This window comes from Mobula hypostoma, chromosome 4, assembly GCF_963921235.1.
Source record: "Mobula hypostoma chromosome 4, sMobHyp1.1, whole genome shotgun sequence".
Lineage (NCBI taxonomy): Eukaryota > Metazoa > Chordata > Chondrichthyes > Myliobatiformes > Myliobatidae > Mobula > Mobula hypostoma.
In genome coordinates, this window is record NC_086100.1 from 25118796 (window position 1) to 25146494 (window position 27699).

At 44.6% G+C, this 27699-nt stretch overlaps 1 protein-coding gene and 1 long non-coding RNA gene across 2 annotated transcripts in view; one reads left to right on the forward strand and one right to left on the reverse strand.

Annotated features, from left to right (window-relative positions):
- The window catches only part of LOC134345172 (sodium/hydrogen exchanger 9-like), a 585864-nt gene extending 568892 nt beyond the window's left edge, over positions 1-16972 (forward strand). Inside the window, exons 15-16 of the mRNA XM_063045405.1 lie at positions 5173-5278; positions 16180-16972. Coding sequence (XP_062901475.1) covers positions 5173-5278; positions 16180-16398 — 325 coding nt within the window. The 3' untranslated portion in view covers positions 16399-16972. The remainder of the gene's footprint in view (positions 1-5172; positions 5279-16179) is intronic.
- The window catches only part of LOC134345176 (uncharacterized), a 55149-nt gene continuing 42873 nt past the window's right edge, over positions 15424-27699 (reverse strand). The window contains exons 2-3 of the long non-coding RNA XR_010017626.1: positions 22288-22372; positions 15424-15589 (exon numbers count right to left, since the gene is read on the reverse strand). This is a non-coding gene — a long non-coding RNA (uncharacterized LOC134345176). The remainder of the gene's footprint in view (positions 15590-22287; positions 22373-27699) is intronic.

Sequence of the window (27699 nt, forward strand, 5' to 3'; positions counted from 1 at the left end):
TCCTTTTTTTAAAAAGTGGGATAACATTAGCCATTTGCTAATCCTCAGGAACTGATCCTGAATCTAAGGAACGTTGGAAAATGATCACCAATGCAACCGCAATTTCCAGAGCCACCTCCTATAGTACCCTAGGATGCAGACCATCTGGACCTGGGAATTTGTTAGCCTTCAGTCCCATCAGTCTACTCATCAGCGTTTCCTTCCTAATGTCAATCTGTTTCAGTTCCTCTGTTACCCTATGTCCTTGGCCCATCCATACATCTGGGAGATTGCTTGTGTCTTCCCTAGTGAAGGCAGATCCAAAGTACTTATTAAATTTGTCTGCCATTTCTCTGTTTCCCATAACAATTTCTCCCAATTCATTCTTCAAGGGCCCAACATTGTTCTTAACTATCTTCCTTCTCTTCACATACCTAAAAAAACTTTTGCTATCCTCCTTTATATTCCTAGCTAGCTTGCGTTCAAACCTCATTTTTTCTCCTCGTATTGCCTTTTTAGTTAATTTCTGTTGCTCCTTAAAAATTTCCTAATCATCCGTCTTCCCACTCACCTTAGCTCTGTTATATTTCTTTTTTAATGCTATGCTATCTCTGACCTCCTTTGTCAACCACTGTGGCCACTTTCCCCCCTTCGAATCCTTCCTTCTCCGGGGGATGAACTGATTTTGCACCTTGTGCATTATTCCCAAGAATACCTGCCATTGCTGTTCCACTGTCTTTTCTGCTAGGATATCCAACCAGTCAACTTTGGCCAGCTCCTCCCTCATGGCTCCATAGTCTCCTTTGTTCAACAGCAATACTGACACTTCTGATCTGCCCTTATCCCTCTCAACTTGCAGATAAAAACTTATCATATTATGGTCACTACCTCCTAATGGCTCCTTTACTTCAAGATCACTTATCAAATCCTGTTCATTGCACAACACTAAATCCAGAATAGCCTTATCCCTGGTCGGCTCTCATACAAGCTGCTCCAAAAATGCATCCCGTAGGCACTCTACAAACTCCCTATCCTGGGGTCCAGTACCAACCTGATTTTCCCAGTTCACCTGCATGTTGAAATCCCCCATAACTACTGCGACATTTCCTTTGCCACATGCCATTGTTAAATCCCTATTCAACTTGCACCCAATATCCATGCTACTGTTTGGGTGGCTGTAGATAAACCTATTAGGGTCTTTTTGTCCTTACTGTTCCTCAGTTCTATCCACACTGACTCTACTGCTCCTGATTCTATGTCCCACCCTTGCAAGGGACTGAATTGCATTCCTCACCAACAGGGCCACCCCACCCCCTCTGCCCACCTTTCTGTCCCTTCGATAGCACGTATACCCTTGTACATTCAATTCTCAGGTCTGATCCCCCTGCAGCCATGTCTCCGTTATCCCAACAACATCATAGTTACCCATTCGCACCTGAGCTTCAAGCTCATCCGCCTTATTTCTGACACTTCGTGCATTCAGATATTAAATTTTTAACCCATTTCTCCTCTCTCTGTTTAAATCGCTGCCTATTGTGCATAACCCAGCTCCCCGAACTCTCACCGGGCTATACGCCCCTTGAATTTTGTTGTCCTTCTTGAACTTACTTACTCTTTCTGCACATTTAACTCCATGCTCCATCAGACCATCCCTCTGCACATGTATCCTCCTTATCACTCGTTCTGCCTCACCTTTCTCTACTTCACACTTAATATTCCGGAACCGTGTAATCCCCACCTGTCCTTTATACTTCATCTCGCTATCCTGTCTCACATTCTCGATCCCTGCCCCCTGCAAATTTAGTTTAAACCCCCCCAAGCAGCACTAGCAAATTTTCCTGCAAGAATGTTAGTACCCCTCCAGTTCAGGTGTAAACCGTCCCGTTGGAACAGATCCCACCTTCCCTGGAACAAAGCCCAATTATCTAAAAACCTGAAGCCCTCCCTCCTGCACCATCCTCTCAGCCACGTATTGATCTGTAGAATCCTTCTGTTCCTCGCCTCACTCGCACGTGGCACAGGTAGCAATCCTGAGATTGTTACCCTGGAGGTCCTGCCCTTCAGCTTCGCACCTAACTCCCTGAACTCACTACGCAGGACCCCCTCACTCTTCCTACCCACGTCATTGGTCCCTACATGGACCACGACATCTGGATTCTTGCCCTCTCTCTCGAGAATAACCTGCACCCGATCTGAGATGTCCCGGACCCCGGCACCAGGGAGGCAACATACCATCCAAGACTCCCGATCTCTCCCACAAAATCTCCTATCTGCCCCCCTGACTATAGAATCCCCTATCACTACCGCTGTCCTCTCTTCCCTCTTCCCCTTCTGTGTCGAGGGTCCAACCTCAGTGCCAGAGACAGGACCACTGCAACTTGTTCCTGGTAGGTCATCCCCACCAACAGTATCCAAAACGGTATACTTATTGTTGATGGGAATGGCCACAGGGGTGCTCTGCTCTCTCTGCCTGCTCCCCCTCCATCTCCTGACAGTCACCCAGTTGCCTACTTCCCGTCTTTTCGGTGTGACTACCTCCCGATAACAATTATCTATATCCGTAGTTCATCCAGCTCCAGCTCCAATTCCCTAACTCGCTCTGATAGGAGCTGCAGCTGGATGCACCTTCTGCAGGTGTGGTCATCAGGGACAACTGCGTTGACCCTGACCTCCCACATGTTGCATACGGAGCACACAACTGCTCTAACTATCTCCCCCATTACCTGATCCCAGATTAATCAGAATAAATGAAAAAGTACCTACTGACCTTACCTTTTTTCCTCAGCAAGCACGTACTCAGGCTCACTGATTACTTCTCACCGAAGACCCCCTTACGCCGAAACCCACTGAGCCAAAACCCAGCACTCTGCTCCCACGCACTCCGCTGCCCGCACCTGAAAGTGGGCCTCTTTTTAAACTCTGCGCTCGCCACTGACATCACCCACGCCTGCACAGTTTTACTTTCTTCCTCAGGTAATGCCTAGGTAGTCCCGATCTTCCTCGGCCTACCTACAACGGCTGATCCTCCGATCTCCAGTCGTCCGTCAACCTCGAGCACTCCTTGCTCCCGCGCCGGGAAAAAGCGACTTGACTTGACTATCTGTGATCAAATCCATTTGCAGTTCCCCTAGCAAGTTGCTAATACTTCACTTTTAAAGCACCTTTTTAGAATTTGAAACTCATGCATACTCCAGTCGCTTGATGCAATCCAGTTTATGGCAACTGTTGAGTTCTTAAATTAGCTGATTAATGGGTTAATCCATTCATCTCAAGAAAATCATTCCATTTGACCTTTGACTGCTGTCATTAAAAAAAAGGTGATTGATGGGGGAGAAAAGTTGGTGAATGGGTTATACCCTTGTAAATTTTGAAAAATTAGTGAACGGGTTTTCCCCTTGTAAATTTTGTAAAGTTAGTGAATGGGTTATACCCTTGTAAATTTTGAAAAGTTAGTGAATGGGTTTTACCCTTGTAAATTTTGAAAAGTTAGTGAATGGGTTTTACCCTTGTAAATTTTGAAAAGTTAGTTAATGGGTTATACATTTGCAAATTTTCCAAAGGCAGTAGGGACAAAGCCAGGTTTGCTGGGTTGGTGTTTGCTACCCATTTTGTTGATAGGCATCTCATATTAACCTCTTGGCCACAGGAGCTGTATGAACAGGACAGAGTTTAATGTGGACAAATTCATGCAGTGGTGTGCTGATTACTTCACCCAGGATCATCACCTTGTCGTAGTGGGAAGGCTTATGAGTTTGAGATCCCAAGAGCGGCGCTGTAAGGAGCTTAGCTCCTGGTAAGGTCACCCATTGCAGTAAGGGCAAGGGGGAGGTACAAGACAAAGAGAAATCCAACCAACTTCAGCAGTGGACCTGACAGAAGATGATGATCACAACGGTGGTGAAGACAGAAGAAGGCTGCTGCAGTGATGTGTCCCCAGCTGTCTTGCATTCCATGTCACTGCACCGTGACCACAATCTGTCTAGAATTGTGTGGGGGCTGCCTCGTCACACACAGGCATTCTCCTTTCAGGGAATAACCCCGCAGGAGAACATCACACTTGACTCAAGTAATCACTATACGGCTTCTGTTTTACCCAATTCCTTGATTCAGATTTTCAGAAACCAAAGGTATGATGGACTGTTATTAAGAAGGACTCCACTCATCTTGCAACTTATTTTTAAAAGTTCATCCTTGTTAAACTGTAATAGGAAGCTTGGTCAGGTTTTGTACATGAAAATCACAATTCCACTATTAGTAACACACGTCAAAGTTGCTGGTGAATGCAGCAGGCCAGGCAGCATCTCTAGGAAGAGGTACAGTCGACGTTTCGGGCCAAGACCCTTCGTCAGGACTAACTGAAGGAAGAGATAGTAAGAGATTTGAAAGTGGGAGGGGGAGGGGGAGATCCAAAATGATAGGAGAAGACAGGAGGAGGAGGGATGGAGCCAAGAGCTGGACAGGTGATTGGCAAAAGGGATATGAGAGGATCATGGGACAGGAGGCCCAGGGAGAAAGAAAAGGGGGAGGGGGGAAAAACCCAGAGGATGGGCAAGGGGTATAGTGAGAGGGACAGATGGAGAAAAAGGGGAGAGAGAGAAAAAAAGAATGTGTGTATATAAATAAATAATGGATGGGGTACGAGGGGGAGGTGGGGCATTAGTGGAAGTTTGAGAAGTCAAATGTTCATGCCATCAGGTTGGAGGCTACCCAGGCGGAATATAAGGTGTTAATCTCCAACCTGATGGCATGAAAACAACACCTTATATTCCGTCTGGGTAGCCTCCCCCTCCCACTTTCAAATCTCTTACTAGCTCTTCCTTCAGTTAGTCCTGACGAAGGGTCTTGGCCCGAAACGTCGACTGTACCTCCTCCTAGAGATGCTGCCTGGCCTGCTGCATTCACCAGCAACTTTGATGTGTGTTGCTTCATTAAAAGTCGCATGTTTTCATGCTCCAAGTGGATTTTTTTCTTGTTTGACTTGTTTGTTTCATAAGATTTCACTTTTGTCTAATGATGCTGGTTATTTATCACTCCCACCTACTTTCAGTTTACCATGCCTTAAGAATTTCAGCTCTCCGTACGAAAACCTATGCTGTGTAGCTGTCATTGTCATCTGTGATAGACTGGTGACGTTTATTATGCAGAGTTTGAGTTTAGTGCCAAAATCGATGTTTCCTCAACCAAACTGTACAGATACCTGAAGCCGGTTCTGACCCATGCTGGACCACCGCTCACGACAACGCTCCCTACTTGGTGTGGTCCTATTGCTAAGCTGCTAACCAGTCCCAAAGCACATCAGGTAAGGCTGACAATTTCCTCATTCTGGACGTGATGGGAGAGAACTATAAAACCATTGATTTGCTAGACTTGAAATGAACAACTGCATTATTACTTTGAGTTTGCTTCCACACAAGACTGATGATTGGCAGGATGTAAATGTTCTTCTCGTCAGTCGGTGTGCCTACAGCTGCTGCAGGCTATGCCACCCTTTGCCAGCCCACGGTGCGGTTCCGTCTGACTTGGTTCATTTCACTGTCAGTCTCGGTCTGGTGTCAGCATGCGATTGATTGTAACTAAACTGGGCCCCAGGGATCAGCCACAGCGTGAACCAATACACCGTTAAGCCATGCGTAACACTCTGCAAAAGCGAGCTTGCCTGCAGCAAGTGTAAAGTATACCATGAAAGAAGTGAATTAGAAGCTAGATCACATTGTAGAGGGTTAATAACATTGGTATGTAAATGATACCCTCTGTTGGGCTTAATCTTTGAGGCATGTTAAGCTGAGCTGACATGGGCCTGAAAAAATTCCCTACAAACATGTAATGCATTGCTTTAGTTTTTGGTATTGGTTTACTATTGTCACATGTACCAAGATACAGTAAAAAGCTTGTCTCGTATACTGTTTATACAAGTCAATTCACTGCACTGTGCATTGAGCTGGAATAAGGTAAACCAGTTACAATGCAGAATAACGTGTTAAAGCTACTGGAAAAAGAGCAATGCAAGTAAATAATTAAACACAAGATCATAACAAGGTGGATCGTGAGGTCAAGAGTCCCTCTTATCAGAATCAGATTTAATATCAAGAGCATAAGTCATGGAATTTGTTACCTTTGTGGCAGCAGTACAATGCAATACCTAATTTACAGAAAAAATACTGTGAATTACTGTAAGTATATATTTATATGAAATAGTTAAAAAAGGAAATTAAAAAGTAGTGAGGTAGTGTTCAATGTCCATTCAGAAATTGGATGGCAAAGGGGAAGAAGCTGTTCCTGAATCATACAAGAGATCCATTCAAGAGTCTAATAACAGTAGGTTAGCAGCTGTCCTTGAGCCTGGTGGTACCTGATTTCAGGTTTTTGTATCTTCTGCCTGGGAGAGGGGAGAAGAGAGAATGTCTTTAATTATGCTGGCTACTCCGTTGACCAGCAAGAAGTATAGACAGAGTCCATAGAGGGGAGGCTGGATCATGTGATGTGCTGGGCTGTGTCCACCACTCTCCACAGTTGCCATACCAAGCTGTTTCGTGTCCAGTTTGTGGTGCAGCGATTTAAAAACTAGTAAGAGTCAATTTTCTTTGGCCACCTGAGGAAGTAGAGGTGATGGTGAGCTTTTATCGGGCATGGACGTCAAGGTGGTTGGGCCAGGATAAGCTACTGGTGATGTTCACACCCTGGAACTTGAAGTTCTCAACCATCTCCACCTCAGCACCATTGATGTAGACAGGAGCAACACACATCAAAGTTGCTGGTGAACGCAGCAGGCCAGGCAGCATCTATAGGAAGAAGCGCAGTCGACGTTTCAGGCCGAGACCCTTCGTCAGGACTAACTGAAGGAAGAGTGAGTAAGGGATTTGAAAGCTGGAGGGGGAGGGGGAGATGCAAAATGATAGGAGAAGACAGGAGGGGGAGGGATGGAGCCGAGAGCTGGACAGGTGATAGGCAGAAGGGGATACGAGAGGATCATGGGACAGGAGGTCCGGGAAGAAAGACGGGGGGGGGTGACCCAGAGGATGGGCAAGAGGTATATTCAGAGGGACAGAGGGAGAAAAAGGAGAGTGAGAGAAAGAATGTGTGCATAAAAATGAGTAACAGATGGGGTACGAGGGGGAGGTGGGGCCTAGCGGAAGTTAGAGAAGTCAATGTTCATGCCATCAGGTTGGAGGCTACCCATACGGAATATAAGGTGTTGTTCCTCCAACCTGAGTGTGGCTTCATCTTTACAGTAGAGGAGGCCGTGGATAGACATGTCAGAATGGGAATGGGATGTGGAATTAAAATGTGTGGCCACTGGGAGATCCTGCTTTCTCTGGCAGACAGAGCGTAGATGTTCAGCAAAGCGGTCTCCCAGTCTGCGTCGGGTCTCACCAATATATAAAAGGCCACATCGGGAGCACCGGACGCAGTATATCACCCCAGTCGACTCACAGGTGAAGTGATGCCTCACCTGGAAGGACTGTTTGGGGCCCTGAATGGTGGTAAGGGAGGAAGTGTAAGGGCATGTGTAGCACTTGTTCCGCTTACACGGATAAGTGCCAGGAGGGAGATCTGTGGGGAGGGATGGGGGGGACGAATGGATAAGGGAGTTGTGTAGGGAGCGATCCCTGCGGAATGCAGAGAGAGGGGGAGGGAAAGATATGCTTAGTGGTGGGATCCCGTTGGAGGTGGCGGAAGTTACGGAGAATAATATGTTGGACCCGGAGGCTGGTGGGGTGGTAGGTGAGGACCAGGGGAACCCTATTCCTAGTGAGGTGGTGGGAGGATGGAGTGAGAGCAGATGTACGTGAAATGGGGGAGATGCGTTTAAGAGCAGAGTTGATAGTGGAGGAAGGGAAGCCCCTTTCTTTAAAAAATGAAGACATCTCCCTCGTCCTAGAATGAAAAGCCTCATCCTGAGAGCAGATGCGGCGGAGACGGAGGAATTGCGAGAAGGGGATGGCGTTTTTGCAAGAGACAGGGTGAGAAGAGGAATAGTCCAGATAGTTGTGAGAGTCAGTAGGCTTATAGTAGACATCAGTGGATAAGCTGTCTCCAGAGACAGAGACAGAAAGATCTAGAAAGGGGAGGGAGGTGTCAGAAATGGACCAGGTAAACTTGAGGGCAGGGTGAAAGTTGGAGGCAAAGTTAATAAAGTCAACGAGTTCTGCATGCGTGCAGGAAGCAGCGCCAATGCAGTCGTCGATATAGCGAAGGAAAAGTGGGGGACAGATACCAGAATAGGCACGGAACATAGATTGTTCCACAAACCCAACAAAAAGGCAGGCATAGCTAGGACCCATACGGGTGCCCATAGCTACACCTTTAGTTTGGAGGAAATTGGAGGAGCAAAAGGAGAAATTATTAAGAGTAAGGACTAATTCTGCTAGACGGAGCAGAGTGGTGGTAGAGGGGAACTGATTAGGTCTGGAATCCAAAAAGAAGCGTAGAGCTTTGAGACCTTCCTGATGGGGGATGGAAGTATATAGGGACTGGACATCCAAGGTGAAAATAAAGCGGTGGGGGCCAGGGAACTTAAAATCATCGAAAAGTTTAAGAGCGTGAGAAGTGTCACGAACATAGGTCGGAAGGGATTGAACAAGGGGTGATAAAACAGTGTCGAGGTATGCAGAAACGAGTTCGGTGGGGCAGGAGCAAGCTGAGACAATAGGTCGGCCAGGACAGGCAGGTTTGTGGATCTTGGGTAGGAGGTAGAAACGGGAAGTGCGGGGTGTGGGAACTATAAGGTTGGTAGCAGTGGATGGGAGATCCCCTGAGCGGATAAAGTCGTTGATAGTGTGGGAGACAATGGCCTGGTGCTCCTTAGTGGGGTCACGATCGAGGGGTAAATAAGAGGAGGTATCCGCGAGTTGTCGCTGTGCCTCGGCAAGGTAGAGGTCAGTACGCCAGACTACAACAGCACCCCCCTTATCAGCGGGTTTAATAATAATGTTAGGATTAGTGTGGAGGGAGTGGAGAGCAGAGCGTTCCGAAGGAGTGAGGTTGGAATGGGGACAAGGTGCGGTGAAGTCGAGACGGTTGATGTCCCGTCGGCAGTTGGCAATAAAGAGATCCAGAGCAGGCAGAAGACCAGAGCGGGGTGTCCATGAAGAAGAGGAGGGATGAAGACGGGAGAAGGGGTCATCGGTGGGGGTGGAAGAGTCCTTGCCGAAGAAGTAGGCTCGGAGACGGAGACGGCGGAAGAAAAGTTCCGCATCGTGGCGAACACGGAACTCGCTGAGGTGTGGGCGAAGGGGGACAAACATGAGGCCCTTACTGAGAACAGAGCGTTCTGCCTCTGACAGTTGAAGGTCGGAGGGGATGGTAAAGACCCGGCACGGATGAGAGCTGGGATCAGAGGGGGGAGGGGGAGGCTGGGGGTGTCAATGGAGAGGGGAGGGTTGGGGTGAGAGGAAGATGGAGCCTCTGAGGGCCCAGGAGCTGACGGTGGGATCTGAGGAAGACGGGGCTGCGGAGTGGTGGTGGGGGAAGGGGAGACGGGAGTCACAACAGCAGCACATAAAGACCCGGCCTGGAGTTCAAGGCTGGAGTCGCAGTTGGTGGTTGCGCGATCGCTTTGAATGTCTCCATGGTCGTTGCTGGAGTCCGGGTTTTGAATATGTCCTGAGGTGTTGGAGCCGCCGAGACCAACGGCAGAGGCCGCAACCGAAAGTTCATGCCTGCTAGCGTCGGGGCCGGCAGGCTCTGCAGTCCGTAGACAGGAGGATGTGCACTGCCCCCTTTCTGGACCTTTTAATTTTATTGACATTAAAGGAAAGAATGTCACAACACCATGTCACGAAGCTCTCTATCTCCTTTCTGTGCCCTGACTCCTTACTTAAGATATGACCTGCTACAGTGATATCATCTGTAAACTTGTCGATGAATTAGAGCAACATAACAGTTTGCAGGAGCTGAACTGAAAACGCTTCCTTCGTAGTTCACAGTAACGCAGGTTCTGTCGATAGGCAAAGAGACAGCGATGGGTAAAGGAACGAATTCAGCCTGAAAATATGTGGTGCTTTATTTTCTGAACAGTTGTATGCAATGGCAGCCAGTGCAGTGAAGGAACAGGAAGCCATGCTCATTATGTAAATCTGTTGTTGCTGCTGTAAAGAAGGCGAACAGAAACACAACAAAGAATTGTTCCCCACCTCCTAAAGTTAAGGAGGGCTGGAAATATTGGAAGTCTTCTGCAGATGAAGCACCAAGTGTTCTCGTACCTCCAGTGGGTTGAAACTAATTTGCAGCAAAAGCATTTCCTTGCTGCCCACACAGTTTCTTGGTTGGTGTAAGGTTATATGACATTTTACCACTTAGTTCACAGCTTCAGACGTGAAAAATCAGCAAAATTCGATTCTGCTGGCGGTGGTTAGAAAATGCCTAATCTTTGCATCTGAAGTGCAGCTGATTCAAGCCTGTTTGGTGCCTTTGACACCCTTACTAATCAAAAATTTATCAATCTATGCTTTAAATATACTCAATCATATGGCCTCCACAGACCTCTGTAGCACTGAATTCCACAGAATGGCTAAAAATATCTTGCCTCATCTCTCTTCTAAAGGGATGTCCCTCTACTCTGAAACTGTGCCCTCTGGTGCTAGATTTTCCCAGTATTGGAAAATACTCTCTACTTTCACTCAATCCAGGAATATTTCAGTATTCCATAGGCTTCAATGAGATCTCTCCCCGGCACCCCCTTGCCCCCGCCATCCTTCTAAACTCCAGCAAGTACAGGCATACAGGCTAGGAGCTATTACACACGTGCCATATTAACCTTTTCATTCCTGGGATCATTCTCATAAATCTTTTCAAGATTCTCTCCAATGTCAGCACACCCTTTCTTAAAAGTTTCTTTTTGGGGGAGGGGCCTAAATCTGCTCACAATCCTCCAGATGTGGTCTGACCAATGCCCGACGGAGTCTTTAGCAGATCTTTAGGCCTGATGAAGGGTCTTGGCCTAAAACATCAACTGTACTCTTTACGTAGATGCTGCCTGGCCTTCTGAGTTCCTCCAGCACTTTGTGTGCGTTGCTCAGATTTCCAGCAGCTGCAGATATTCTCTCATTTGCCTTTAGCATTACATCCTTGCTTCTGTATTCTAACCTTCTGGTAATGAATGATATAATTGCACTTGCCTTCCTTACCACCGACTCGACCTTCAAGTTAACCTTTAGGGAATCCTGCAATAGGACTTCCAATTCCCTTTGCCCAGTTTATTTCTTAATTTTCACCCATTTTGAAAATAGTGTCTGTCTTTATTCATTCTACTAAGGTGCATGACCACACACTTCCTTGTGCTGTATTCCATATGCCACTTCTTTGCTTGGTCTCCCAACCTGTTCAGGTCCTTCTGCAGGCTCACTATTTTCTCAACCCTACCTGCTCCTCCAATTATCCCTGTACCATTTGCAAACTTGGCCACAATGCCATCACTTCCATCATCCAGTCACTGGCATATAATGTGAGAAGTCGTGAACTGAACACCAGTAGTCTCGAGCAGCCAACCAGAAAAGCCCCTCTTTATTCCCATTTTTTGCCTTATGCCAATCAACCAATCTTCTAACCACGTTAATACCTTTCCTGAAATATCATGAGCTCCTATCTTCATACTTTCATGTGCGGCATCTTATTGAAGGCCTTATGAAAATCCAAGTAAGCAACATCTATCAACTTTCCTTTGTCTATGTTGCTTTGTTACTTTCTTAATGAATTCCAACAGATCTGCCAAGCAACTACTCCAAAATCTCGTATTTAAACCTTACCAACCACTTAAGTCAGGCTAACTGGCCTATAATTTCCTGTCTTTTGCCTATCTCCCTTCTTAAAGAGTAGAATGACATTTGCAATTTTTCCCCAATGCTTCAGTAATTCTAGAAAGATCAATTCTAATGCCTCCATGATCTCCTCAGCTACCTGCTTCTGAACCCTGGGGTGCAGTCCATCCAGTCTAGGTGACTTATCCACCATCAGACCTTTACACTTACCCAAGCACCTTCTCCTTAGTAATAGCAACTACACTCACTTCTGCCCCTGACTCTCAAACCTCTGGCATAGCGCTGGTGACTTCCATAGTGAAGACTGACACAAAATACTTATTCAGTTCATCAGCTGTTTTCCTTCTCCACTATGAATTCTCCAACATCATTTTTCTGCAGTACAATCTCCATGCTTGCCTCTTAGAGTAGATTAGATTATGAGGACACGCAGTCCTCTTTTATTGTCATTTAGTAATGCATGTATTAAGAAATGATAATTTGTTCCTCCAGAATGATATCACAGAAACACAAGACAAACCAAGACTAAAAAAAATTGACAAAAGCCACATAATTATAGCATATAGTTACAACAGTGCAAAGCAATACCGTAATTTGATTAAGAACAGACCATGGGCACGTTGAAAAAAAGTCTCAAAGTCTTTTGAAAGTCCCATCATCTCACGCAGACGGTTGAAGGGAGAAACTCTCCCTGCCATGAGCCTCCAATGCTGCAAACTTGCCAATGCAGCATCCTGGAAGCACCCAACCACAGTCCAACTCTGAGTCCGTCCAAAAACTTCGAGCCTCCGACCAGCCTTCCGACACTGAGCACCATCTCTGCCGAGCACTTCGACTCCGACCCTGACAACAGGCAATAGGCAAAGCCGAGGATTTGGGGCCTTCCCCTCCGGAGATTCTCGATCGCACAGTAGCAGCAGTAACGAAGCAGGCACTTCAGAAGTTTCTCCAGATGTTCCTCCGTGCTTCTCACGTCCGTCTCCATCAAAGCAGGATTGTGCACGGCCCCTATTTAACAAATACGATATCAACTTGGAACGGCCGCGCGTGCTGCGTCGCACCGCCATCTTCTCCTCCCCTCCCTCTCTTTCTTATTCTTTATACAGTATATGCAGAAAAACATCTTCTGGTATTCTTTTATATTATTGGCTAGGTTATCTTCATATTTCAAGTTTTCCCCTTTTTTTTGTTGCCTTCTTTAAAAGCTTTGCAATCTTTGGCTTCCTGCTAATTTTTGCAAAATTTGATGCCCTTTCTTTTGCTTTTGTGCTGTCTTAAACTTCCCTTGTTAGCCACAGTTGCTTCATCTCCCCTTTTAGAATGAAATAATCTTCTCTGGGATGTCATGATCCTGTGTCTTCCACATTACTTCCAGAACCTCCTGCCATCGCTCCTCTACTGTCATCTTTGCTAGGTTCCTTTCCAGTCAGCTTTGGCTAGCTCCCCTCTCATGCCTCTGCAGCGCAATTCTCTACTGCCATCATAGCGAGCGTTCTCACGTAAACTATTACAGTCTGGTTTGGTGTACCATCCTCAACTACAGCGAACTAGAGCACTAGAACTTATTGGCTGCAGTTTACCATCACTGCAGAACCTGCATGCATCCAGGACAAGGAAGTGGGCAGAAAAAAAAACACTGTGAGCATTACCCACCTTGCAAACTGAATTGCCTTTTCCAAAAGCTCTCTTCTGGAAAGTGCGACAGAGCTATTAAAACAAGAACTCCACACCGTCTTAAAAGTTCCTTCCCCCAGCAGTGAATCTGATCAATCATTCTAGTTAGTTCCCCCACCCCTTCGCAGTAACCCCTGTTACTGCACTGTAAGCACTATAAACCATTTGTTATAATGCTGTTTAAATTGTAAGTACATGCTGGGTCTCATGTGTTTATGCACATTTTATTCTTTACCTGCTCTTTAAACTCTAACTTTATATTTTGTATCATTTTTTATTCTTTATAATTGTTGACTGTTGCTTTTTTGTTACATGACCAACACACCACAGCACAGCGGTGAATAAAATTGTTCAAGAACGCACTTTACTGCAGTCCATATTTTTGTTTGCTGTCGTACTTGCTTATTTCTTCCATTTAACTTTTGTGTTTGATACAAAGTCATCAGAAGATTGCAGGTTCATGTCCTATCATGGCCATTTTGGGCAGCACAGTGGCATAGGGGTTAGTGTAACACTTTTACCTTACCAGCACCCCGGGTTCAATTCCCACCGCTGTCTATAAGGAGGTTGTACATTCTTCCCGTGACTGTGTGGGTTTCCTATAGGTCAGGGGTTCCAAATTCAGGGTCCACGGGCCCCTTGGTTAATGGTAGGGGTCCATGGTAGTGGGCACGTGGCCAAGTGGTTAAGGCATTGGACTAGCGATCTGAAGGTCATGAGTTTGAGCCCCAGCCGAGGCAGCGTGTTGTGTCCTTGAGCAAGGCACTTAATCACACATTGCTCTGCAACGACACTGGTGCCAAGCTGTATGGGTCCTAATGCCCTTCCCTTGGACAACATTGGTGTTGTGGAGAGGGGAGACTTGCAGCATGGGCAACTGCTGGTCTTCCATACAACCTTGCCCAGGCCTGCGCCCTGGAGAGTGAAGACTTTCCAGGTGCAGATCCATGGTCTCGCAAAGCTAACGGATGCCTAATGGCATAATAAAGGTTGGGAACCCCTGCTCTAGGTGTTCTGGTTTCCTCCTACATTGCAAAGATGTATGGGTTAGTAGGTTAATTGGTCAAATGGGTGGAATTGGGTAGCTCGGGCTCATTAGCCCAGAAGGGTGTAATCGTGCTCCATCTCTAAATAAAAATAAATGACATCAGATCAGTGTTACTATCCTATCCCACTGTTAACAGACCTCTTGTATGATAATATGGACTCTAGCCCTTCCAATCTACGTTGTTACAATCTTGCACTTTATCATTTACCTGCACCACACTTGTTTTACTCTGCATTGTTTTTATTTTACCTTGTTCCAGCTCAATGTACTTTGTAATGACTTGATCTGTATAAACAGTATGCAAGACAAAGCTTTTCACTGTATCTTGGTACATCTGACAATAATATACCAATACCATTCTATGAACTAGGCCTAAGCTTTGCTGAGATTCATTGAATATTACTAAATTATGGTCCACTTAGCCGTGTGTGTTACTTAGTTTAATCCTACCTCCTAACCCTGGGTTATCGCTCTTCAAGTGTTCACCCAAATGTAATGTTATTGTGATGAAGGAAGTAGAAACCATCATTTTTCCTGAAGCAGTGACACCTGGAAACTGGCATTTACCCAAAATTGAAAACCACCAAATGAAAATCATGGAGTTAGGATGTTATTGCATGAAGAAATTATTTCCATGGTTTGCTCTCGTTAAGTATTAAAAGCCACCCTGTGCATTTCAATGAGAAACATTGATGCTTGTGGGGCTCAAATCTCAATGTGTTGACCATGGAGGCAGAGTAGCACTCGTGAAGCAGAGTCTCAGGATAAACGGAACAGAGGGCTGGGCAGATGTGGAATCAAGACAACGGGTAGGAAGAGAGAATGCAGGCTGAAGAGGAACAATGGCCCAAGAATATTGCAAGGAAGACCTCTTCCACCAATTTTTCCGGCATGAATCTGTAGCAACACAAAACGATAGAGACCTTGACAACAGAAGTCTGCTAGTAATTAATTTCTGTATGAAAATTAAGAGGTTATTTTTAATGCATTAGAATAATAGCCCTGGGCTACTTTAGATTGTGCAATATTCACAACTTCACTTTGATGTACTCTTCTGTAAACCGTGAAGGTTGTAAGACGTCCAATTTCCATCAGGCATTAACGCGTACTGCACATTTTGACATCATCATGCCTGCAAAATACAACAGGAAAACGACAACAAGAAATCTCAGTTTTACAGTGGACAGGATTTCAGCAGGAAGTGGTGAAAGCATTTAAAAAATTTATCAAAGCACATCATGAGCTATTTCTGCATTTTTTAAAGTGGGATCAGATAATTTCAGACTTGAGTTCTAGACATCTATGGCACTGAGTGGGAAAATATTTTTAAACATCCTATTACACTACATCTTTGTTCCTACTTATTGTCCTTGCTGCAAAGGGAAGTTTTCACCATATCTTGGCCATTCATTATTTGATTCATCTCAATTAAATTACCCTTTTGTACCAAAGAGATTAACTTCAGTCTACTAAGGTTCATCAAAACTAGTTCTCCAGCTCTGGCAACATCTTCTTAAATCTCCTCTTTAAATACACTTGTGAACAGGAATACACATAATACTCAGCTGTAGCTCAATTAGTGTTTTAAACCAACCTACCATGATCTCTGTGCTCTTGTATTTTGTGACTCAGCCAAGCTTCCAACAAACGATATTGTCATCTGAATCTCAATGTGGGATTTTGTCAGTACCTGTAACAGCTGGTTTTATTTCTAAAACACAGGACCATCAAAATGTGGACGACTCCGATTACATCATTAATAATGATGAACTGTCGATGTACTATGAGGACAAAGCAGCGTCTGCCTCGTGCTATGGAGAGGCACAGGGAAAAAGCATTCCTGAACAGCAAGCAGCAGACAAGGTTGACTTCCTGGAAGGAGCGAATCAGCCATCACTGGATCTCATTTCAAGTCAAACTCTGAGTGTCCCTCCCTCTTAAACTGAGCACTTTTTTTTAATTGACACTTTTGGGTGCATAAATTGGAAAAGAAGATGAATTTGCTCTGATCTGCTTGTAACAATTGAACTAATCATGGTTACTGACTCCTGATTGCTGAATTTCCCATGTGGCAGGTACTAGTCTATATTAAGGTCAGGGCAAACACCATTATTAACTTGACCAATACTTGGACAGTGGCTCTATGACTTATGACAGTGAATTATGACTGAGAGGTCAGTGGCATTATTCCAAGTGATGACATTTATTTCAAGGATCCTGCATTTGCATTCCAGACTAGTTAAAGTAATGACATAGGCTTGTGTATTTTTTTTTCCCAGCGCTGGATGTCATTTTATGCTCAATACTATCTCTTGTGTAAGACGGCCCTTGCTTGGGCCCCAGTGTATTCATGCAAAAATAATGCTGATGCCGACTGCACTGTTAATGCTGAAGGAAAATCTTTACATTATTATGGAAACATTTGAAATTCAATAATTATAAATGTAATAATACTTTTCTGTATTTCTTTCTATATGTTACTCCGACTGGTGTTAGAACTTGAAGGTTTCAAATTCTACCTAATACAGGTTTTTCCAATGTTATCATTACTTTTACTCACTTCTTAAGGTGTTCTGGGTTGAAGTTTGGTCATCTTAATCTCCGTGTAAACACTGGGCAAGTTTAACAAAAAAAAAATCACACATTCAGTTATTCTACCCTGAAGTCTCAGTGAATGAGGGTACAGAAGGGATGCAGTATTAAACGATTCCAAAGCAGCATAGTGGGCAACAATTAAATTCAATGCACATGGGCCAGGAAGGAGCCCTTCTGAATGCCCAGTGCAATAAGGGAAATAATGGACAGCTTTTATTTGCAGTTGGAAAGCTGTTGCTCCAGAGTATTTTTTTTTTAAGTCTTCTACAACATTGTGCCTTGCATTATCAGATTCTGGGAGTTGAAACCTGTTGCGTCTGCAGATCCCTGCAAGTTCCCTGGGGAGTTCGAAGCCCAATGTCTGCAGGCCCAGGTCTGTGTTGGCTGGGGGCCTGTCCTGAGGTTAAAGGACTGTTTATGTGCTTGGGTGAGAGGGAGGATTGTGGTTTGTGCTTGCTGTTGCTGTTCATCGCTTGTAGTGTCCTGTGTTGTTCTGCTGAACATTATGGGCCTACTGTGTTGGCACTGCAACGTGTGGCTTCCAGGCTGTCCCCACCACATCCTCGGGTGTGTTGGCTGTTAACACAAACTACACATTTCACTGTACGTTGTAGAACCATAGAACACTACAGCACGGAGAAAGGCCCTTCAGCCCATCTAGTCTACGGTGAACCGTTAATCTGCCTAGTCCCTTTGAGCTGCACCTGGCCTATAGCCCCCCCATATCCCACTCATTAATGCACTTATGCAAATTTCTCTTAAATGTTGCAAGTGACCCTGCGTCCAACACTTGTGCTGGCAGGTCGTCCCACACTTTCACCACACTCTGAGTGAAGAAGTTCCCCCTCATGTTCCTCTTAAGCATTTCCCCTTTCACCCTTAACCCATGACCTCTAGTTGTAGTTTCACACAACCTCAATGGAAAAAGCCTGCTTGTATTTATGCTATTTATATCCCTTATACTTTTCTACACATCTAGCAAATCTCAGTTCCCTTGAAGTTGTCATAGCTGAGGGTGGTAGTGGGGAAAATCTCCCACTACTTATTAAATGCACTAAATAGCACTCATCTCAAATAGCCTCTGACAACCAAGTGCAGCTCCTGGCCTTCACGTATGCGTTAACTACAAAGCCCAGCCAGAATCATTTCTATTGGCAAGAGAAGAGGCAAAGGTGTGTTGCTGGTGCCTTAAAACTAGTCACTTTGGGCAGATGAATCTAATGCAGACAAGTGCAAGGTTTTGCACTTTGGTAGGACCAACCAGCGTAGGTCTTACACAGTGAACAGTAGGGCATTGAGGAGTGCGGTAGAACAAAGGGATCTGGAAATAAATGTACATAATTCATTGAAAGTGGTATCGCGGGTAGATTGGATTGCAGAGAAAGCTTTTCACACACTGGCCTTCATAAATCAACGTATTGAGTACGGAAGAGTGGATGTGATGTTAGTGAGACATAATTTGGAGTATCGTGTGCAATTTTGGTCACTTACCTCTTCTCCTCTTCGATTGTCCATTGAAATCCAATGACGATGTCCACTCCTTTAACGGTGAGATCTTTGATGACTATACAGTCCTTTCCTGGACCCACAAGCTCTATTGCAGGTGGGACATGTATAAGTGGTAGTGGTGGTAACCATGGCTGCATTTTTCCTGGCTCTCTTCTGTCTTCTGGTTGTTCTTTCCATCTCCAAACTACGAACCCCGTCCCTACACAGCTGTCGCCAAATGGTATGGTCATCAGCAACATCCTCCAGGTCCTCAGGTCTGATCTTGCACTTCCTTAAAGCATTCTTCATCTGATCCTTATAGCGCTTCTTCAGCCCTCAGCCGAGCGTCAACCATGATGTAGCTGGCCGTATAACACTCTGCGGGGTAGCCGACATGGGGGCATCCTTATCACGTGCCCCAGCCACTGCAGCTGGTGCTGGGTGATCATGGCCTCAATACTCCTGCAGTTGGTCTTTACAAGTATTTCAGTGTGAGGCACCCGCTCACACCAGGTAATTCCCAGGATACACTGTTGGCAGCTTATGTGGAAGTGCTCCAAGGACGTGATGTGGTGGCTGTAGGTTACCCAAGCTTCACAGCTATAAAGGAGGGTGGTGACACAGACCGCTTGGTATACGGTGACCTATGTGGAGGGACGAAGTCTCCCAAAGGCAGCTGATGCCTGTTTAATGCGGCTCTGGATGTTGTTGTCAATGCCGCTATCCTCAGAGAGAATGCTCCCCAGATATTTAAAAGATGGCATTACTGACAGCTTTTCATCACCAACAGTAAAGGCAGGTAGAGTGGGTGGGACACTGGTACTCCACTGGCAAACCACTTCTGTCTTGGTGGTATTGACAGTCAACCTCATCCTGCTGTACGCTCTCACCGCCACAGCAAGGACAGTCTGAAGATCCTCCAGAGTATGGGCCACAAGAGCACAGTCGTCTGCATACTGCAGCTCCAGGACCCACTCTCTACGGAGTTTGGGGGTTGCGTGGAGCCTCCTGGTGTCAAAGAGGTTGCCATCTAATCTGACGTCCACTGCCACACCGCTGCTGTCTTCAATCTCGTTGTGGAGAAGCTTGGTAACACACAAGAGGAAGGTGTTAAAGAGCACTGGTGCTAGCACACACCCCTGCCTCACCCCTGTGCGTAGAAGGAACGGCTCGGACTCTTGTCCTCCTACGGTCACCCGAGCAGTCATCCCATCGTGGAACTGGCGGAGGATGTTAACAAATTTATTGGGACAGCCAAACCTAAGAAGGACATCCCATAAGAGCTCTCTTTGCACAGTGTTGAATACTTTGGAGAGGTCGACAAAGGCCATAAGCAGGTCCTGATGTTGCTCCCAGCACTTTTCCTGAAGCTGCCGGGCTGTGAAGATCATGTCAATCATGCTCCTGTTCTTCCTAAATCCACACTGCGATTCAGGCAGCATTGACTCGGTGATGTTGCTGATGAGTCTCTGAAGCATCACCTTAGCCAGGACCTTTCCAGCAACAGAAAGGAGTGATATGCCCCTACTATTGCTGCAGATGGCCTTGTCACCCTTGTTCTCATAAATGATAACGATGCAGCTCAGAACATTAGTCACTTTCAAATCTCTTACTAGCTCCTCTTTCAGTTAGTCCTGACGAAGGGTCTCGGCCCGAAACGACGACTGTACCTCTTCCTAGAGATGCTGCCTGGCCTGCTACGTTCACCAGCAATTTTTTTGTATGTTGCTTGAAAGTCCAGCATTTGCAGCTTTCCTCGTATTAGTCCCACATACTGATTCCCAACCTTTTAAGTAGGCTTAACAACATCTTTCTCCACAACTGCTCCACTATCTGTTCTGGTGCTCTGGTTCCCACCCCTCCCCCACGCAACTCTAATTTGACACCCACCCGTGCAGCAGCAATAAACCCTCCTGTTCAGATGTCCAGCTCCCTTCAGTACGGGTGCAATGTTTTGAAATACGTGTGATTAAATCTAGAATCTTCAATGCATCTGAAGGAAGTGAACACCATTTATTATGCTCCAGTTCTTGGTATATCAGAACATCACCATGGCAACTGAACGTTCGCCATTTCTTGCCATTCTGCTGAGTTTGTAAGTAAGTGCTTACTTTTATACAGGCCACTACATTAGTGTAAATCTCTTACAGATCTGATGATTTTCAAGAAGGCAGTGTTTTAAGCTTAAGAACAGAGAAGGGTAATGAGCGTAGCGACTGTCTTTGATCTATAGATAAGCCAAACAAAATAACCATTTTCTTTTTGTTCAATGTGTGTGAAATATGAACATAAAGCATGCCTTTATTATCTGTACTTCATCAAACACACCTGAAGAAAAAAACTCAAAGCCGCCAATAATTGGGCAAATGATTTTACTGAGTTCTAGACTGGTTTGTGGGATGGACTTCAATGTAATTGCCGAGGACTTCAAGATAGAGATAACTTTGAAATAAGCAGAAGAATGTCCATGTATTTCCAAGAACAGAATAGATTGAATTAGGAGGTGTTTACTTGCAGAGCCATGTGTAATTTTGTTTTAATCTGATTTTGAAAAAGATAGGATGTATCAAGTGAGAAATAGTCTAGAGAATTTTGTAAAAAAATTTCATTCTATATGTTTGACTTCAAAGGAAGTAATTTCATTTCCTGTGTGTTGGCTCGTTTTTAATGACAGCGTTATCACAGGAAATGCAATTGTAATATCAGAACTGCTAAAATGTGCAGGGGAGGTGTTGGCACAAATGTGAAGACCTTGTTGATCTTGACCCCCATTAACACCTCCTACATCCCTAATGAATATGTCGACCAGGAGAAAATGGCACAGAAAAAAACTAAATTTTGGAATTGCATGAGGGATAAGTGTAGAAATCACATTATGCAACACAGTGCTTCAAGTGATGAAACTTTACCAGAAGCCTGATCACTGCATAGTTGGTTCACTACACTGGCAGGTGTTTAAGACCAGGATCTCAAATCTAGCACAGAATGGTATAATTTTACGGCTAAACCACTCCGTGATTCCTTTGTGCATATTGACAAGCTTAGGCTTGCACAATAAAGCATGTGGGACTTAACTGCAGTTACATTATTTTTTATTTTTTTATTTAGTGATACAGAGCAGAGTAATCCCTTCCAGCTCTTCAAGCCACACCACCCCAGAAACCCCACAAACTGCAAATAACCCTAACCTAATCACAGAACAATTTACAATGACCAATTACCCTTCAGTCTGTGGGAGGAAATCAGAGTACTGGGAGAAAACCTCACAAATTCCACAGGGATCACATACAGAAACTCCTTACAGAATGGCATCGGGAGTGAAGCCTCAACTCCAGAATGCTCTGAGCCGTAATACCGTCGTGCTCACCGCTACACTACCACGGCGCCCGCAAATAGAGGCAAACTTGGACTGCTGCCAAAACTCTAGGGCATTTCATTTTTCAAACTCTCAAAGTTGAGTTTTGTCATCTTATGCACAAGTACGTATACGCACAGGTGGAATGAAAAACTCACTTGCAGCAGCAGGATCACAGACATATGTCAGAGTCCAAGTTGCTGCCCTGTTAAATGTTCATCAGAGTCATGGGTAGGAAAGGCTTAGAGGGATATGGACCAAATGCAGGCAACTTGGGACTAGCTGGGATGGGCATTTTGGATGGCATTGACCAGTGGTCAAAAGAACCAGTTAGGGGGCAAACAGTAGAAGAAGTCTACATCATTATTAATCAAATCAGTTCAGTCACTTACCTTTTTTATTGTCCGTCTACCCTGAGGGGCCTGTAGTGTATGATCATGTGACTTGTGCCTCTAATGTCCTCAGGCTCCCTAATCTCTTACATGTTGAAAGGAAGAACAAGAGATACTCGTTACCTGTCATTTCTTTGACTCCCAGGAATATCTGATGTTGAGGATCAAATGAGGAGGGGAATCTGCCCCTGGCTTGCTCCTAGCAGTGGACTTTAATTTTTTTTTAACCAACGTATCATTGTTTATCAACCAGAGAAAATAAGCAAAACAAAGGTTAAAGTTAGCAGACTATCAACTTCCTGACAAGCTTCTCCATATGCTGACTTTAAATAATATTGTCAGCCATGTATTTTGTAGTCTGAGCTTTTGCTATGAACATCAGGAATGTAAAACAACAGTTGTAATAAATGGCAAACTTTAATGTGCAGACTTTTTAATACCAACACCGATAGTCCTCCTTGTTGCAAGAACCGAACTATTAACATGGTCACCGATGACTTGGCTGGGCCCAGTTATTTCATCAATGGATGAGACAACAGCTCTTGCAATAAGTATACCTTTCTAGATATAGCACTAATCTATTATGGTCTATCGTTTTGGTCATTAAAAAAAATTCCAGTGCAATGGGAAACCATTGATTGAGCTGGAACTGAAAATTCTGCTTTGTCTATTAATATGCCCAAGACCGTGCTGGCCCCACTGTTTGTCATTTATATTAACAATTTGTATAACTGTTGTTAATGCATTTAGAAGTTTACAGAAGACACCAAAATTGGTGATGTCATGATAGTGAATCAGAATCAGGTTTATTATCACCGACATACAGGTATGTTGTGAAATCTGTCGCTTTGCAACAGCGATATAGTGCAACACATAAACAGTACGATAAGTTAAAAAATGAATAAATAAAGCAAAAGGTGAAAGTTATAATATAAAAGTTACAATGAGATTACCACAGGAATCTAGATGACCCAGGGAAATGGACCAAGGAATGGCTGATGAGGTTTAACTCGTGAAGTGTTGCATTTTGGTCATTTAAACCAGGGCACGACTTGTACAGTAAGTAGAAAGACCATAAGGAATAAGAGCAGAATTAGGCCACTCAGCCTATCGAGTCTGCTCTGCCATACCATCATGGCTAACTTATTATACATCTCCAGCCCTCTCCCTGTAAACTTTGATGCCCTGACTAACCAAGAACCTATCAACCTCTACTTTAAATGTACCCAATGACTTGGTGTCCACCACAGTTTGCGGCAATGAATTCCACAAATTCACCACGCGCAGGCTAAATCAATTACTCCTCATCTCTGTTCTAAATGGATGTCCCTCTATTCTGAGGCTATTCCCTCTGGTCCTAGAGTCGCCCACCACAGGAAACGTCCTCCCCACATCATGAGGACTTTTAACATTCAATAGGTTTCGATGAGACCCTGCACCCCCCATTCTTCTAAACTCTAGTGAGTATGAGCCTAGAGCTATCAAACATTCCTCATATGTTAACCCCTTTTTCCCCAGAATCCTTCCCATTAACCTCCCTCTGGACCCTCTCCAATGCCATTGTAGAGGTGGTATTAAACAGGAAATTAGAAATGTGTGCAATAAAGGAACAGCAGTTATAATGGGTGACTTCAATCTACATGTAGATTGGGTGAACCAAATTGGTAAAGGTGCTGAGGAAGAGGATTTCTTGGAATGTATGCGGGATGGTTTTTTGAACCAACATGTCGAGGAACCAACTAGAGAGCAGGCTATTCTGGACTGGGTTTTGAGCAATGAGGAAGGGTTAATTAGCGATCTTGTCGTGAGAGGCCCCTTGGGTAAGAGTGACCATAATATGGTGGAATTCTTCATTAAGATGGAGAGTGACATAGTTAATTCAGAAACAAAGGTTCTGAACTTAAAGAGGGGTAACTTTGAAGGTATGAGACGTGAATTAGCTAAGATAGACTGGCAAATGACACTTAAAGGATTGACGATGGATATGCAATGGCAAGCATTTAAAGGTTGCATGGATGAACTACAACAATTGTTCATCCCAGTTTGGCAAAAGAATAAATCAAGGAAGGTAGTGCACCCGTGGCTGACCAGAGAAATTAGGGATAGTATCAATTCCAAAGAAGAAGCATACAAGTTAGCCAGAGAAAGTGGCTCACCTGAGGACTGGGAGAAATTCAGAGTTCAGCAGAGGAGGACAAAGGGCTTAATTATGAAGGGGAAAAAAGATTATGAGAGAAAACTGGCAGGGATAATAAAAACGGACTGTAAAAGCTTTTATAGATATGTAAAAAGGAAAAGACTGGTAAAGACAAATGTAGGTCCCCTGCAGACAGAAACAGGTGAATTGATTATGGGGAGCAAGGACATGGCAGACCAATTGAATAATTACTTTGGTTCTGTCTTCACTAAGGAGGACATAAATAATCTTCCAGAAATAGTAGGGGACAGAGGGTCCAGTGGGATGGAGGAACTGAGCGAAATACATGTTAGTAGGGAAGTGGTGTTAGGTAAATTGAAGGGATTGAAGGCAGATAAATCCCCAGGGCCAGATGGTCTGCATCCTAGAGTGCTTAAGGAAGTAGCCCAAGAAATAGTGGATGCATTAGTGATAATTTTTCAAAACTCGTTAGATTCTGGACTAATTCCTGAGGATTGGAGGGTGGCTAATGTAACTCCACTTTTTAAAAAAGGAGGGAGAGAGAAACTGGGGAATTATAGACCGGTTAGCCTAACGTCGGTGTGGGGAAACTGCTGGAGTCAGTTATCAAGGATGGATAACAGCACATTTGGAAAGCGGTGAAATGATCGGACAAAGTCAGCATGGATTTGTGAAAGGAAAATCATGTCTGACGAATCTCATCGAATTTTTTGAGGATGTAACTAGTAGAGTGGATAGGGGAGAACCAGTGGATGTGGTATATTTGGATTTTCAAAAGGCTTTTGACAAGGTCCCACACAGGAGATTAGTGTGCAAACTTAAAGCACACGGTATTGGGGGTAAGGTATTGGTGTGGATGGAGACTTGGTTAGCAGACAGGAAGCAAAGAGTGGGAATAAACGGGACCTTTTCAGAATGGCAGGCGGTGATTAGTGGGGTACCGCAAGGCTCAGTGCTGGGACCCCAGTTGTTTACAATATATATTAATGACTTGGATGAGGGAATTAAATGCAGCATCTCCAAGTTTGCGGATGACACGAAGCTGGGTGGCAGTGTCAGCTGGAGGAGGATGCTAAGAGGATGCAGGGTGACTTGGATAGGTTGGGTGAGTGGGCAAATTCATGGCAGATGCAATTTAATGTGGATAAGTGTGAAGTTATCCACTTTGGTGGCAAAAATAGGAAAACAGATTATTATCTGAATGGTGGCTGATTAGGAAAAGGGGAGGTGCAACGAGACCTGGGTGTCATTATACACCAGTCATTGAAAGTGGGCATGCAGGTACAGCAGGCGGTGAAAAAGGCGAACGGTATGCTGGCATTTATAGCGAGAGGATTCGAGTACAGGAGCAGGGAGGTACTACTGTAGTTGTACAAGGCCTTGGTGAGACCACACCTGGAGTATTGTGTGCAGTTTTGGTCCCCTAATCTGAGGAAAGACATCCTTGCCATAGAGGGAGTAGAAAGAAGGTTCACCAGATTGATTCCTGGGATGGCAGGACTTTCATATGAAGAAAGACTGGATGAACTGGGCTTGTACTCGTTGGAATTTAGAAGATTGAGGGGGGATCTGATTGAAACGTATAAGATCCTAAAGAGATTGGACAGGCTAGATGCAGGAAGATTGTTCCCGATGTTGGGGAAGTCCAGAACGAGGGGCCACAGTTTGAGGATAGAGGGGAAGCCTTTTAGGACCGAGATTAGGAAAAACTTCTTCACACAGAGAGTGGTGAATCTGTGGAATTCTCTGCCACAGGAAACAGTTGAGGCCAGTTCATTGGCTATATTTAAGAGGGAGTTAGATATGGCCCTTGTGGCTACGGGGGTCAGGGGGTATGGAGGGAAGGCTGGGGCGGGGTTCTGAGTTGGAGGATCAGCCATGATCATAATAAATGGCGGTGCAGGCTCGAAGGGCCGAATGGCCTGCTCCTGCACCTATTTTCTATGTTTCTATGTAACTATGCTCACTTCTACCCTTTGACACTCTTGAACTTTTGGCATACTGCCAGTGTCTTCCACAATGAAGACTGATGCAGAATACTTTATGAATTCATCCAGCATTTCTTTGGCTACCTCTCCGGTGACATTTTCCAGCAGTTCAATATCCACTCTTACCTCACTTTTACATTTTATACATTTGAAAAAAAGCATTTGATATAATTGGCTAGCTTGCCTTCATATTTCATCGTTTCCCTCCTTGTTTTTTTTTTAAGTTGCCTTCTGTTGATTTTTTAAAAGCTTCCCAATCATATAACTTCCGACTCATTTTTGCTATATTATTGACTTCCCTTGTCACCCACTGTTGCCTTGTCCTCCCTTTAGAATACTTCTTCATCTTTGGGATGTATCTATCCTGCACTTTCTGAATTGCCCCCCTCCCCAAGAAACTCCAGCCACAGCTATTCTGCCATTATCCTTGCAGTGTCCCCTTCTAATCAACTTTGGCCAGCAACTCTTGCATGTCTCTCTAATTCACTTTTCTCCGCTACAATACAGACACAGCTGACTTTAGTTTCTCCTTCTCCATCTCAAACTACCTCCCAAGGATTCCTTTAAACTCCCTAATCAAATCCGGTTCACTACACAACACCCAGTCCAGATTTGCCTTTCTTTAGTGGGCTCAACCATGAGCTACTCAGAAAAGCCATCTCATAGGCATTCTACAAATTCCCTCTCTTGGGATCCAGCATCAACCTGATTTTCTCAATCTACCTACATATTGAAATTGCCCTTTTACTATTATAACATTGCCTGTATTACATGCCTTTTCTATCTCTTGTTAAAGTTTATATCCCACAATCTGGCTACTGTTTGGGGCCTGTATCTAAGTCCCATAAGGGTCCTTTTACCCTTGCGGTTTCTTAAATCTCCCCACAAGGATTCTACATCTTCCATTGCTATGTCACCTCTTTCTACGGATGTGATTTCATTTTTTTACCAACAGAGCCACCCCAACCCTACTGCCTGTCCTTTCAATACAAGGTGTATCCTTGGATGTTAAGCTCCCAACTATGATCTTCTTCCAGCCACGTCTCAGGGATGCCCACAAAGTCATTCTTGCCCATCTCTGATTGTGCTACAGATCAGCTACCTTATTCTGTATTCTGCTTGCATTCAAATATAATACCCAGTCAAGTATTCTTCACCCTTTTTGATTTTGCCCCCATGTTACAACTGATGCATCTGACTGCAACTTTGCCCTACCATCTGCCTGTCCATCCTCACTGTAGTGACTTGTATACCAACAACTCTATC